This window comes from Scyliorhinus torazame, chromosome 21, assembly GCF_047496885.1.
Source record: "Scyliorhinus torazame isolate Kashiwa2021f chromosome 21, sScyTor2.1, whole genome shotgun sequence".
Lineage (NCBI taxonomy): Eukaryota > Metazoa > Chordata > Chondrichthyes > Carcharhiniformes > Scyliorhinidae > Scyliorhinus > Scyliorhinus torazame.
Window position 1 is genome coordinate 125,454,905 of NC_092727.1, and position 15,450 is coordinate 125,470,354.

At 56.2% G+C, this 15,450-nt stretch overlaps 1 protein-coding gene across 26 annotated transcripts in view; it reads left to right on the forward strand.

Moving 5' to 3' along the window:
* srcin1a (SRC kinase signaling inhibitor 1a) overlaps positions 1-15,450 on the forward strand; it is a 685,230-nt gene that overhangs the window by 574,347 nt on the left and 95,433 nt on the right. For all 26 annotated transcript variants that reach the window (XM_072487470.1, XM_072487474.1, XM_072487473.1 and 23 more), the window contains one exon: positions 15,140-15,232. In XM_072487470.1, coding sequence (XP_072343571.1) covers positions 15,140-15,232 — 93 coding nt within the window. The remainder of the gene's footprint in view (positions 1-15,139; positions 15,233-15,450) is intronic.

A 15,450-nucleotide genomic window follows, 5' to 3' on the forward strand; every position in this document is an offset into this window, starting at 1 on the left:
CCTGCTTTCCTTTATGTGCCCTAATAGATATCAGCTCCCCTCTAACCACTGCCTTCAACGCCTCCCAGACCACTCCCACCTGAACCTCCCCATTGTCATTAAGCTCCAAGTATCTTTCAATACACCCCCTCACCCTTAAACATACCCCCTCATCCGCCAATAATCCCATGTCCATTCTCCAGGGTGGGTGCTGTTCTTTTTCCTCTCCTATCTCCAGGTCCACCCAATGTGGAGCATGGTCCGAGATAGCTATGGCCGTGTACTCCGTCCCTGTCATCTTCGGGATCAATGCCCTTCCCAAAACAAAAAGGTCTATCCGTGAATATACTTTATGAACATAGGAGAAAAATGAGAACTCCTTACTCCTAGGCCTGCTAAATCTCCAGGGGTCTACTCCTCCCATCTGCTCCATGAAGTCCTTGAGCATCCTAGCTGCAGCCGGCCTCCTCCCAGTCCTGGACCTCGATCTGTCCAGCCCTGGGTCCAGCACCGTATTAAAGTCTCCCCCCATTACCAACCTTCCCGCCTCTAGGTCCGGGATACGTCCCAACATACGCTTCATAAAATTTGCATCATCCCAGTTCGGGACATATACGTTCACTAGAACCACCGCCTCCCCTTGCAATCTACCGCTCACCATCACGTAGCTACCCCCACTATCCGCCACTATGGTCTTTGCCTCAAACAGTACCCGTTTCCCCACTAATATAGCCACCCCCCCTGTTCTTTGCATCTAACCCCGAATGGAACACCTGCCCCACCCATCCTTTGCATAGTCTGACCTGGTCTATCAGTTTCAAATGCGACTCCTGCAGCATAACCACATCTGCCTTTAATTTCTTTAGGTGTGCGAGTACCCGTGCCCTCTTAATCGGCCCGTTCAGCCCTCTCACATTCCACGTGATCAGCCGGGTTGGGGGGCTCTTTACCCCCCCCACCTTGTCGACTAGCCATCTCCTTTTTCAATCCAGCTCCTCACCCGGTTCCCACGGACCCGTATATCCCCCCGACGGCGCCCTCCCGCCTCGACCACCCCACCCCGTACCAGCTCCCCCCTCTCCCCAGCAGCAGCAACCCAGTTAACCACCCCCCCCCCCCCGCTAGATCCCTTTCTAGCGTAGTTGCACCCCCCATGTCACTCCCAGAAGTCAGCAAACTCTGGCTGACCTCGGCTTCCCCCCGTGACCTCGGCCCCCACTGTGCGAGGCCCCCTCCTTCTTGCTTCCCTGTTCCCGCCATGATTACCATAGCGCGGGAACAAAGCCCGTGTTTCCCACTTGGCCCCGCCCCTAATGACCGGCGCCCACAGTTCCTCATCCTCCCTCCCCCCCTCCCCCCCTCCCCCACAACATGGGGAAGAGAGAAAAGTTACAGGGTCGCAAGATTAACAACTTGAAAAATCATCCCCTCCCCCTTTTTCCCCCCTTCACCCCACGTAATCACCCCACCACTTTGTCCCAAACGTTCTTTTTCTTGCCCGCCTATTCCAGCTTCTTGTCCACAATAAATGTCCACGCCTCTTCTGCCGTCTCAAAGTAGTGGTGCTTCCCTTGGTGTGTGATCCACAAGCTTGCCGGCTGCAACATTCCGAATTTGACCTTCCTTTTGTGAAGCACCGCCTTAGCCCGATTAAAACTTGCCCTCCTTCTCGCCACCTCCGCACTCCAATCTTAATATACAAGGATCACCGCGTTCTCCCACCTACTGCTCCGAGTTTTCTTCGCCCATCTGAGGACCATCTCTCTGTCATTATAGCGTCGAAATCTCACCACTATGGCTCGAGGTATTTCTCCAGCCCTCGGTCTTCGCGCCATAACTCGATAAGCTCCCTCCACCTCCAACGGGCCCGTCGGGACCTCCGATCCCATTAACGAGTGAAGCATCGTGCTCACATATGCCCCGACGTCCGCCCCTTCTGCGCCTTCGGGAAGACCAAGAATCCTTAAATTCTTCCTCCTCGCATTATTCTCCAGCACCTCCAGCCTTACCACACACCTTTTGTGTTGTGCCTCGTGCATCTCTGTCTTCACCACCAGGCCCTGTATTTCGTCTTCATTTTCAGCGGCCTTTGCCTTCACGACCCGAAGCTCCTGCTCCTGGGTCTTTTGCTCCTCCTTTAGCCCTTCGATCGCCTGTAATATCGGGGCCAGCAGCTCCTTCTTCATCTCCTTTTTGAGTTCTTCCACACAGCGCCGCAGGAACTCTTGTTGGTCAGGGCCCCATACTAGACGGCCACCTTCCGACGCCATCTTGGTTTTTGCTTGCCTTCCTTGCCGCTGCTCTAGAGGATCCTCCGCAATCCGGCCGCTTTCCTCTCCTTTTTCCATCCGTGTCCAGGGGGGATTCCCTTCTGGTTTACCACACAGTGTTTTTAGCCGTTAAAATTGCCGTTGGGGCTCCTATTAACAGCCCAAAAGTCCGTTCCACCGGGAGCTGCCGAAACGTGCGACTTAGCTGGTCATCGCCGCACCCGGAAGTCTCCAAGTGCATTTACACATAACACTCCTCGCACACACCGTGAAATGAAATGAAAGCCAACAAGATGGCATTGGTTGTGCTGGAGAGCGCCTATCCAGCTGATGTGTCAGCTGGGGCCAGAGGGCACCGAGGGTGGTGGCCTGGGGGGACACCCATACGATCGGTGGCACAAAGTTCACAGTGGGCATTCAGCGGCTAGCGCAGCTGCACGGCTGTCTTTCCGGCTGTGGCAATGGTGTTCCATGTCTGTCCACCCTGACCCCACAACCCACATCTTGGTCACCTGATGCACGATCAATGACCACTAAAGCGAGGCTGTAGTCCAACTGAACGCTTTAATAAGCTAGATATTTCCCCCAGCAGCTCAGGTACAGAATGAAGGCTGTTGGGGCGGCACGGGCTCTTATACCCAGCCTAGCAGGGCAGAGCTACCATACAGCTTGACCAAACATGAAGGCTGCTGGGGCGGCACGGGCTCTTATACCCCGCCTTGCAGGGCGGACCTACCATACAGCTTGACCAATAGGAAACATACAATATCTACCAATGGTGTTCCAGCATTACCAGGTACCGTAATACCTCTACACAGACTACCACATCACCCCCTGCTACTCTTCGTCCCCTCCCCCCCCCCCCCCCCCCGCACCGGCCCTGGCAGAAGCCCTCCGTCCAGCTGCATGGCTGTCAGCACCCTATGGCGATGGTGGTCACTTTCCTTACTCCTCCCTCTCCCTCAGCAGCCATGGCGCCTGTTTCACGATTTTTACAAGCACAAGCGACCCTCGCTGTCGGGAATTCGCCCCAGTGGAGGCGAAGTATCGCGGAGGCCCCTGAGAATACCGGGTCAGGCCCGCTAATGATATGATAACAATAATCATAATCTTTATTAATGTCACAAGTAGGCTTACGTTAACACTGCAATGCAGTTACTGTGAAAAGCCCCTAGTCGCCACATTCCGGCGCCTGTTCGGGTACACAGAGGGAGAATTCAGAATATCCAATTCACCTAACAGCACGTCTTTCGGGACTTGTGGGAGGAAACCGGAGCACCCGGAGGAAACCCACGCAGACACGGGGAGAACGTGCAGACTCCGCACAGACAGTGACCTCAGCCAGGAATCGATTCCGGGTTCCTGGCGCTGTGAAGTAACAGGGCTAATCACTGTGCCGGCCCTGGGATTGATTCCAATGGGATTCACTGTACGGACGGTCTGAAATGCACTGACGCCGCTGGTGGAGCACCAGAGAATTGCGATTTTGTGCGAAACCGGCGTCTGCCACAATTTTGCCGTCAAAACCAATTCTCCGCCCAGTCGCGTTTCCCGATTCCGGCATGAACCGACGGAGAATCCCACCCCTTGAGTGTCATTTGATTCAGTCTTCTATGGGGAAGTCCGGGGTAAATATTCATAGGAACCTTGGATAGTACACACTTCAGACACTGTGTACCAGTAGTGTGAGGAAGTGATTGTTTTTCTCTCCACCTCTGAAATCCATTGGTGCTAGCTAGTCCCTTCACTTGCCTGTTTCGAAAGGGATACAATCACGGGGTCAGAAATATGAAACACATCCAGAGTCAAGTGAAACTTCAGATTAATCACCATCACAGTGCAGACTTGAAACTTTTGATTCACTTGGAAGAGTAAGTTCAGCGGCATTAATTTCCATTACTGATTACTAGTGACAGAGCGGAATTGAAGATAGCTCCTTGCACAGTGCTCTGCGCCTCTGGATCATTAGTATTCAAGGAGCCTGTTACAATAATTACCTCTGAGAGGAATCTTCCATCAGCCAAGCAGATCAGCAGTGTGCTGGTTTGTTGTATTTTACCATCCATTTATTGTGCATCCTCTCGTGTGCCTTCAATGTTTAACTGTTACAGGGATATACTTGTTCAGTTCTTGCCACCTCTTCATCTTTCTCTCCCTCGCTCACTCAACCTGCCACTCTTTTGCTCACTTTCCCTCAATTCAATTTCTGTCACCCTCACTCACTCTGTCACCCTCACTATCTCTCAACTGTGGGTCTGCACCTCTCTCCAGTTTCTGTATTCTCACCGATTGATTCTGTCTCCGGCTTAATTCCCCTTTCTCTGTCATTCTTAATCAGTCACTCTCACATTCTGTCTGTCTGCCTCATTCAGTTCCTCATCTTCAATCTCTCTCTGTTCTTCCCCCTCGATTTGTCTCTCACTTGATTGCTCTCCTGGGGCGGGATTCTCCGCAATCGGCGCGATGTCCACCGACCGGCGCCAAAAACGGCGCAAACCAGTCCGGCATCGCGCCGCCCCAAAGGTGCGGAATTCTCCGCACCTTGAGGGGCCGAGCCCTCACCTTGAGGGGCTAGGCCCGCGCCGGACTGATTTCCGCCCCGCCAGCTGGCGGGAAAGGCCTTTGGTGCCTCGTCAGCTGGCGTGGAAATGACTTTGCCGGGCGGCGCATGCGCGGGAGCGTCAGCGGCCGCTCACGGCATCCCCGCGCATGCGCAGTGGAGGGGGTCTCTTCCGCCTCCGCCATAGTGGAAACCATGGCGAAGGCGGAAGGAAAAGAGTGCCCCCACGGCACAGGCCCGCCCGCGGATCGGTGGGCCCCGATCGCGGGCCAGGCCACCGTGGGGGCACCCCCAGGGCCAGATCGCCCCCCCAGGACCCCGGAGCCCGCCCGCGCCGCCTTGTCCCGCCGGTAAGAGAGGTGGTTTGATTATCGCCGGCGGGACAGGCATTCCAGCAGCGGGACTTCGGCTGGAGAATCGCCAGGGGGGGGCCGCCAACCGGCGCGGCGCGATTCCCAACCCGCCGAATATCCGGTGCCGGAGAATTCGGCAACCGGCGGGGGCGGGATTCACGCCAGCCCCCAGCGACTCTCCGACCCGGCGGGGGGTCGGAGAATCCCGCCCCTGAACTTTGTTTCTCAGACTCACTTAGGCCTGGAGTTTCACCAAGTTGGGATGACTTGGGAGCCCTTTAAAAATGGCGGGCAGCCTTGGATTCCAGGTTCCTGACTCATTCCTGAATTTCCGATTTTACGGGTGTGGGCTGGTTCGGGTGGTAAGTCCGCAACCTGCACTCCCAACCTGGCAGGCTCCATTGCAGGGCGGGGATGTCCTCGCCCTCGGCTATTTTCACAAACACACGGTTCACAGCACCTTGGAGATTGTCATGAACCAGCCTGTGTGAGGGAAAGTTTGAAATGTAAGTTTAAAAAGCTCCTTCTCGTACCCCCAAGCCAAGTTATCCCCCCCCCTCCCCCGCCACCATACGTCCTTTGGCCCCTCATACCCCCATGCATGAGGGGCCATAGATGGTGTGGGGGGCGGGGTGCATAAGCTAGCATAGATGGAGCATGGGAGTATGTGAGGGGGGGTGTTGGAAGGTGAGGACTGGGGGGGGCCTTTCTGTTTTCATTATAACTGGGATTATGTCCCACAGCACCGAGGCAGACCTTTTAAACAGCTCCGCCCTGCACACGACAGCACATGTGACGGCCTCAGAATATTTTCCCGGGTTGGGTGACTTGATTGCAGCCTCATTATGTATTCTTGGCTGAGAGCGCAGACAGCCATTAGAGTACTAAAACACCTGAGCTCCAAGGAAAGCGTTACTCTATTTACAGTTTAGGCTCTCTTTACTATCCTGCCAATTTCACAATGTTTATTTATAACTGCTGAAGAGGTTTTAGGTGGTGGCTTTTGCTGCCATGGATATCGTAACGGGCACAGATGGGTAACATTACAACTTTCGATCCAAAGTCATTTGTTCCTCCGAAACACACTCCCTGCAGCAAACATCGTCCCTCCAAAACACACTCCCTGCAGCAAACATCGTCCCTCCAAAACACACTCCCTGCGGCAAACATCGTCCCTCCAAAACACACTCCCTGCGGCAAACATCGTCCCTCCGAAACACACTCCCTGCGGCAAACATCGTCCCTCCAAAACACACTCCCTGCAGCAAACATCGTCCCTCCGAAACACACTCCCTGCGGCATACATCGACCCTCCAAAACACACTCCCTGCAGCAAACATCGTCCCTCCAAAACATACTCCCTGCGGCATACATCGACCCTCCAAAACACACTCCCTGCAGCAAACATCGTCCCTCCGAAACACACTCCCTGCGGCATACATCGACCCTCCAAAACACACTCCCTGCAGCAAACATCGTCCCTCCGAAACACACTCCCTGCAGCAAACATCGTCCCTCCGAAACACACTCCCTGCGGCATACATCGACCCGCCAAAACACACTCCCTGCAGCAAACATCGTCCCTCCAAAACACACTCCCTGCAGCAAACATCGTCCCTCCGAAACACACTCCCTGCAGCATACATCGTCCCTCCGAAACACACTCCCTGCAGCATACATCGACCCTCCGAAACACACTCCCTGCAGCAAACATCGCCCCTCCGAAACACACTCCCTGCAGCAAACATCGTCCCTCCGAAACACACTCCCTGCGGCATACATCGACCCTCCAAAACACCCTGCAGCAAACATCGTCCCTCCGAAACACAATCCCTGCGGCATACATCGACCCTCCAAAACACACTCCCTGCAGCAAACATCGTCCCTCCAAAACACACTCCCTGCAGCAAACATCGTCCCTCCGAATCACACTCCCTGCAGCAAACATCGTCCCTCCGAAACACACTCCCTGCGGCATACATCGACCCTCCGAAACACACTCCCTGCGGCATACATCGACCCTCCAAAACACACTCCCTGCAGCAAACATCGTCCCTCCGAAACACACTCCCTGCAGCAAACATCGTCCCTCCGAAACACACTCCCTGCGGCATACATCGACCCTCCAAAACACACTCCCTGCAGCAAACATCGTCCCTCCAAAACACACTCCCTGCAGCAAACATCGTCCCTCCGAAACACACTCCCTGCAGCATACATCGACCCTCCAAAACACACTCCCTGCAGCATACATCGACCCTCCGAAACACACTCCCTGCAGCATACATCGTCCCTCCGAAACACACTCCCTGCAGCATACATCGACCCTCCGAAACACACTCCCTGCAGCATCCATCGTCCCTCCGAAACACACTCCCTGCAGCATACATCGACCCTCCGAAACACACTCCCTGCAGCATACATCGACCCTCCGAAACACACTCCCTGCAGCAAACATCGTCCCTCCGAAACACACTCTCTGCAGCATACATCGACCCTCCGAAACACACTCCCTGCAGCATACATCGACCCTCCAAAACACACTCCCTGCAGCATACATTGCCTCCCAAATGTGTTCATGAATCAATACTTTTTTTTAACCGCGACCTGAAGAAACGTTCCGCCCATTCCTCTGTCCTCCCTCCCCTCACCTCCCTCCTCCCCATTCCCCTGCCCCTCCCCATTCCCCTCCTCCCCCCCCATTCTCCTCCTCATCCCCATTCCCCCTCCCCATTCCCCTCCCCTCTCCCCCTCCCCATTCCCCTCCCCTCCCCCTCACCTCTCCACCCTCCCCTCCCCTTCCTCCTCCACCCTCCCCTCCCCTCCCTCCTCCACATTCTCCTTCCCCTCACCATTCCCTCCCCTCCCTATTCCCCCTCCCCATTTCCCTCGCCTCCACGCTCCCACCTCCCCTTCACTCTACCCCTCCCCTTCACCCTACACCCACCTCGAGCAATGGCCTGCACCCTCCGCGGGCAATGGCCTACCCCCCTCCAGCAATGGCCTCCCCCCCTCCAGCAATGACCTACCCCCCCCTCCAGCAATGACCTACCCCCCTCCAGCAATGGCCTACCCCCTTCAGCAATGGCCTACCTCCCCCTCCAGCAATGACCTACCCCCCTCCAGCAATGGCCTACCCCCTTCAGCAATGGTCTACACCCCCCTCCAGCAATGGCCTACCCCCCCTCCAGCAATGACCTACCCCCCTCCAGCAATGGCCTACCCCCCCTCCAGCAATGACCTACCCCCCCTCCAGCAATGACCTACCCCCCTCCAGCAATGGCCTACCCCCTTCAGCAATGGCCTACCTCCCCCTCCAGCAATGACCTACCCCCCTCCAGCAATGGCCTACCCCCTTCAGCAATGGTCTACACCCCCCTCCAGCAATGGCCTACCCCCCCTCCAGCAATGACCTACCCCCCTCCAGCAATGGCCTACCCCCTTCAGCAATGGCCTACCTCCCCCTCCAGCAATGGCCTACCCCCCCTCCAGCAATGGCCTACCCCCCCCTCCAGCAATGGCCTAACCCCCACTCCAGCCATGGCCTACCTCCCCCCTCCAGCAATGGTCTACACCCCCCTCCAGAAATGGCCTACCCCCCCTCCAGCAATGGTCTACCCCCCTCCAGCAATGGTCTACACCCCCCTCCAGCAATGGCCTACACCCCCCTCCAGCAATGGCCTACCCCCCCCCCTCCAGCAATGGCCTACCCCCCTCCAGCAATGGCCTACACCCCCCTCCAGCAATGTCCTACCCCCTCCAGCAATGGTCTGCACCCCCCCTCCAGCAATGGTCTGCACCCCCCCTCCAGCAATGGCCTACCCCCCCCCCCCCCAGCAATGGCCTACCCCCTCCAGCAATGGCCTACCCCCCTCCAGCAATGGCCTACCCCCCTCCAGCAATGGCCTACCTCCCCTCCAACAATGGCCTACCCCCCCCTCCAGCAATGGCCTACCCCCCCCTCCAGCAATGTCCTACCCCCTCCAGCAATGGTCTGCCCCCCCCTCCAGCAATGGTCTGCACCCCCCCTCCAGCAATGGCCTACCCCCCCTCTAGCAATGGCCTACCCCCCTCCAGCAATGGTCTACCCCCCTCCAGCAATGGTCGACCCCCCCTCCAGCAATGGCCTACCCCCCTCCAGCAATGGTCGACCCCCCTCCAGCAATGGTCGACCCCCCCTCTAGCAATGGTCTACCCCCCTCCAGCAATGGCCTACCCCCCCTCTAGCAATGGCCTACCCCCCTCCAGCAATGGTCTACCCCCCTCCAGCAATGGCCTACCCCCCCTCTAGCAATGGCCTACCCCCCTCCAGCAATGGTCTACCCCCCTCCAGCAATGGTCGACCCCCCCTCCAGCAATGGTCTGCACCCCCCCTCCAACAATGGTCGACCCCCCCTCCAGCAATGGTCTGCACCCCCCCTCCAGCAATGGTCTACCCCCCCCCAGCAATGGTCTACCCCCCCCCAGCAATGGTCTACCCCCCCCCCCCAGCAATGGTCTACCCCCCCCAGCAATGGTCTACCCACCCCCCCAGCAATGGTCTACCACCCCCCCCCAGCAATGGTCTACCACCCCCCCCCCAGCAATGGTCTACCCCCCCCCAGAGCAATGGTCTACCCCCTCCCCCCCCAGAGCAATGGTCTACCCCCCCCCAGAGCAATGGTCTACCCCCCCCCAGAGCAATGGTCTACCCCCCCCCCAGAGCAATGGTCTACCCCCCCCCAGAGCAATGGTCTACTCCCCCCCAGAGCAATGGTCTACCCCCCCCCCAGAGCAATGGTCTACCCCCCCCCCAGAGCAATGGTCTACCCCCCCCCAGAGCAATGGTCTACCCCCCCCCAGAGCAATGGTCTACCCCCCCCCAGAGCAATGGTCTACCCCCCCCCAGAGCAATGGTCTACCCCCCCCCAGAGCAATGGTCTACCCCCCCCAGAGCAATGGTCTACCCCCCCCCACCCCCCCCCCCAGAGCAATGGTCTACCCCCCCCCAGAGCAATGGTCTACCCCCCCCACCAGAGCAATGGTCTACCCCCCCCCACCCACCCCCAGAGCAATGGTCTACCCCCCCCCCAGAGCAATGGTCTACCCCCCCCAGAGCAATGGTCTACCCCCCCCAGAGCAATGGTCTACCCCCCCCCAGAGCAATGGTCTACCCCCCCCCAGAGCAATGGTCTACCCCCCCCCCCAGAGCAATGGTCTACCCCCCCCCAGAGCAATGGTCTACCCCCCCCCAGAGCAATGGTCTACCCCCCCCACCCCCCCCCCCAGAGCAATGGTCTACCCCCCCCCCCAGAGCAATGGTCTACCCCCCCCCCAGAGCAATGGTCTACCCCCCCCCCACCAGAGCAATGGTCTACCCCCCCCCAGAGCAATGGTCTACCCCCCCCCAGAGCAATGGTCTACCCCCCCCCCAGAGCAATGGTCTACCCCCCCCCAGAGCAATGGTCTACTCCCCCCCAGAGCAATGGTCTACCCCCCCCAGAGCAATGGTCTACCCCCCCCAGAGCAATGGTCTACCCCCCCCCAGAGCAATGGTCTACCCCCCCCAGAGCAATGGTCTACCCCCCCCCAGAGCAATGGTCTACCCCCCCCCCCAGAGCAATGGTCTACCCCCCCCAGAGCAATGGTCTACCCCCCCCCCCACCCCCCCCCCCCCCCCCCCCCAGAGCAATGGTCTACCCCCCCCCCCAGAGTAATGGTCTACCCCCCCCCCACCAGAGCAATGGTCTACCCCCCCCCCCCCCCCAGAGCAGTGTCCAGCACCAGTAATGGCCCAGCTGAGGTTGCTGAGTTGTGGACTCTTTGATTGGTCCAGCTCTCAGAATAGAGGCGGTAACCCCGGCAACGCCCACCAATCAGCTGCCACGAGGAAAAGCCTCGCCTGACCTCGCCGCTGGCCAATGAGGGCTCACCTCCTCAGCCTGTGTCACCAAATTCAGCCCTTTGATTTTACCCGCACTCAATTATTGCTGTTCTCTGAGTAACCTCCCTCTGTCTCTTCAGAACGCACAAAGGTGGATTGGCTCTTTAAGCCAAAGTGGAAACCAGTCAAAACCGGTCGGGGCACGGCTGCTGTTTCCTCTAATGCTGACAAAAAATCATTTGAAAGCCCGAGTGACTAAAATCTGGCCAGCAGAAGCAAAAAGAATCTAAAATGGGCTGCTTGGAAATGTGGAAATTTTCTCTTCACAAAGCTCCTGTCAAATCCATCAAAACCTGGACTTTTTGATTCTAAACTGCATAGCAGGCAAATCTAGTTCTTGTTAAGTTGGCTCTAAGATGTGGTGCTGCTGTGGTTATATTGATATAATGAACCGTTCTACATCACTGTGAAGCCTGAAAGCTGTGTTACGTTCACCAGATAAACTAATCAGCAAACTTTGGGATAAAATAAAAAGGCAGTTTCTTGGAAGGATACCACATCAAAGCAAACATAATCTCAAAGGAAACCTTAACCACGTTTTGTTTTGATGTTTTCAGGCCTCTTCCTGCTCTTGATCCAAATGTTCATGTGTGGGAATGCACCCCTGTCCCCATAGTGCCCACCAGACACGGAAGGCCTCGATGATGCCGGAGCCATTGCCTGCTCCCTTTCCAGGGACACCCGGCAACAAACATAGCCACGGAAGAGGGGAAGGTAGTAGGGCCAGATGACCCCCTTGACCGGCCACTGTCTGGACCTTGTAATGGCCAGCTTGGCTAGGCTCAGGAGGAAGCCTGTGAGAAGGTCCCCCTATCCTCCTATTCACCTACCTCCGCCCGATTTGTTGCCCGAAGATCAGGAGTGTGGTATATGTGTGTGTGCTCTGCTCAAAGCAAAAGTGAAACTAAGACCGGACCACATGACACATTTCCCTTCGAGTGATGTCAGGCTGATAACAACAGGTGTTTCTGACAAGGCCACATTAATGGCTCATCTCTAATTACCCTGGGAAGGTGCTGATGAACCTTTGCCTTTGACCTGGATAAGTGCAGCTGTAACAACACAAAGCATCACACTGAGCAACATAAGGAGATATTAGATCAGGTGATCAAGAGTTTGGGCAAAGAGTTAAAGTTTTAAGGAGCATCTTAAAGGAGAAAAGTGAGGTGGAGAGGTGGAGAGTTTAGGGAGGGAATTCCAGAGCTTGGAGACTACGCTACCTAAGGCATAGCCAACAATCACAGAGCAATTATAAGTGGGAATGCACAAGAGGCCAGAATTAGAGAATGTCTGAGGTTGTGGTGTTGGAGAAGATTATAGGGATAGGACGGGGCAGGGCCATAAAGGGACTTGAAACCAAGGGTGAGAATTTTAAAATCAAGACCCTTCTGGACCGGAGATGATGTAGGTCAGCGAGCCCTGGGGGGAACACCCAGGACAAAGCAGTTTGAGGGTGTAGGTCAGCGAGCCCTGGGGAAACATCCAGGACAAAGCAGTTTGAGGGTGTAGGTCAGCGAGCCCTGGGGGGAACACCCAGGACAAAGCAGTTTGAGGGTGTAGGTCAGCGAGCCCTGGGGGAGAACACCCAGGACAAAGCAGTTTGAGGGTGTAGGTCAGCGAGCCCTGGGGGAGAACACCCAGGACAAAGCAGTTTGAGGGAGACAGACTGAGGAGGTGGACATTGCCTGGCGCCTGTCTGGTTTAGATGTTACCTACTTACGCAGTCACTTACCCATCCAAACCAGAATGTTGTTCAGGTTCTGCTGCAGACAGGTTTGAGCTGCTGCATTATTGAAGGAGATGTGAATGGGATTGCCCTCAATCCAGCTTTAATTAGGTTTATTATATATTTCATGGGGGCGATTCTCTGAGCCCGCGCCGGGCCGGAGAATCGCCGCAACCGCGCCACGACGCCGGCACGCGATTCTCCGAGGTGCGTAGAATCGGAGCTAATTGCGCCGGCGCGTTTGGTGCGGCGCCGGCCGCGGGCCGCTGGAATTGGCGGGGCCGGCGATTCTCCGGCCCGGATGTGCCGAGCGGCCGCGCCGATACGGCAGAGTCCCGCCGGCGCCGTTCACCCCTGGTCGCTGCCGGCGGGAACTCTGCACGAACGGTCGGGGGGCAGCCTGTGGGTGGAGGAGGGGGGGGTGGGGGGGCTCCTTCACCGGGGGAGGCCTCCGATGGGGTCTGGCCCGCGATCGGGTCCCACCGATTGACGGGCCGGCCTCTACCCCCCCCCCCCCCCCCCCACGGGCCTACTTTCTGGCGCGGACAGCCCCTGAACACCGACACCATGTTGAGTCGGGGCCGGCGCGCTAAAGAAGTCCCCAACGCATGCGCAGGCTGGCGCCGCGCCCATGTGGCGCAGCGAAAGGAGGCTGGAGCGGCATGAAACTGTGTGGGCCAGAATCGGTCATACCCGGGCCCGGTTCGTGCCGTCGTGAAACACTTGGGCTCCATATTGGAGAATCGCCCCCCATATACTGGTTGAATGAAGGATTCAGACATAAACAGTACGTAATACAAAATGGTGCTTGCTTGATTTTTCAATCCAAATGGAACAGTTTTTATAACCTGCGCAACTATGTGTTGGATTTTTGTTTGATTTGATTCTGACGTGTTCATTTCTGCCTCATTGTAAAAGGAATCGATCAGTTTCTCACAGGACCCTCTCACTTGCTTGTGTTCCTTCATTTAAAACTTTTTGTTGGCCCAGTCCAGTTGCAAAGCCCACAGCCCAAAGTGTGTCTTTCTGGTCGTCAGAGAATGTTACAGCACAAAAGGAGGCCCTTCTGCCCATCGTGGTAGCAAGTTACTTTCCATCAGTAAAAGCCTGGACCCTTCTCTCAGATTCGTGTGTTGAGCTCAACGCCTCCACGGAGCAGCGAGAGGAAGATGGTGATGGTTGTTAAATACAGTGGGGATAAAAGCTCCTCGCCAAGCATTTCAACAACAGACTGTTTTGAGCAAAGATCCCAGCAGTGAAAGGGCACTGACTAACCCACCGCCCTGCTGAGTCCTATTTCACATCAGATTGTCTGTAGACACCACTGCTTCCGTTAATGAATTGTAGGCAAGGCGGGAATTAAGCCAAACATTCTCTTTCTAAAGTGAACAGAATTCAGCGAACTGCGTCTATCCAAAAAGAGCCTCTATGAGCGACAACAAAAAACCCGGGCGCAATTCACCAGAAACATTTCCAAGTCGGGTTTTGGGCGTGTTTGGCGAGCAGTTTCACCATAGCGAGATTGACACCGCTATTCAATGGCACTCCGCTGTAGTTTAGGGCCTCAGGCTTTTGTCCATATGGAGGCCGCACTTGGAAAGTTTTCCTGCATTGGGGAACGGATTTTGCCAGAAGGACCGGCTCCTGGCATATCGGGGTGCCGTTTTAAAAGGCTGCCCCGATCCCTGCACCTCCCACTCGTCCCCTCCCCTTTCAGGACCCCTCCCCCTAACCGTTCTGCAGACCCCTCAAACCCCCCGCCCCCTTTCATGGGCATTGCCCCCCAGGCCACAACCCTTGGCAGTGGCACCCTGGCACGGCCAGTCTGGCATGCTGGCAGTGCCTGGGTGCCAGCGGAGTGCCAGGGTACGACCCTGCCCTGTCCCTGACCACCTGGGGGCTCTAATAGCCTGCGAGACCCCCCCACCCAACCAGGTGCCATCACATCGGGTCCACAATTGTGGAAACCAATTGTAAATGGCCCTGGATTAGGCCTCGCAGGCCCGGCCGTTGACAGCTGGTAAATATGGTGTCAGGATATTTAAATTTAAATATCATTATCCGGATCATGCCCAGATGTGGTGGGAAAATCGCACCCCTCCTGACTGAAACTGCAGCAACGTCCACCAGTAAAAGCAAAATACAGTCAGTGGAGGACAGTAACTTAATACTAATCCTGAACATAAAAACAATCCCAGTCAGTCAACAATCAAATGACCAAATTCTCTCCATTCTAGCTAGGAATGGCGGTGTTACCACACGTGCACACGTGTCACGGTTCGTTATGATGTTTGACTGTATTCTGCTGTCTTTATCTCATTGCCACAGAGAACGGATGGAAGCCATGGAGAAGCAGATTGCCAGTTTGACAGGACTGGTACAAAATGCACTTTTACGAGGGAATGAGGGGGAACATTCCAGGTAAGGAGTCCCAAACTTTACATTCTCGGCCTCTAGCACTGCTGCCTTGTACCTGATTGAAACAAAAGGTGCAACAGTAACTTGCATTCATATAGCAACTTATACGTGGAGGCGGTGGCGTAGTGGTAGTGTCGCTCGACGAGTAATCCAGAGACCCAGAGACACTGCCCTGGGGACCCAGGTTCAAATCCTGCCACTGCAGATGGTGAAATTTGAAT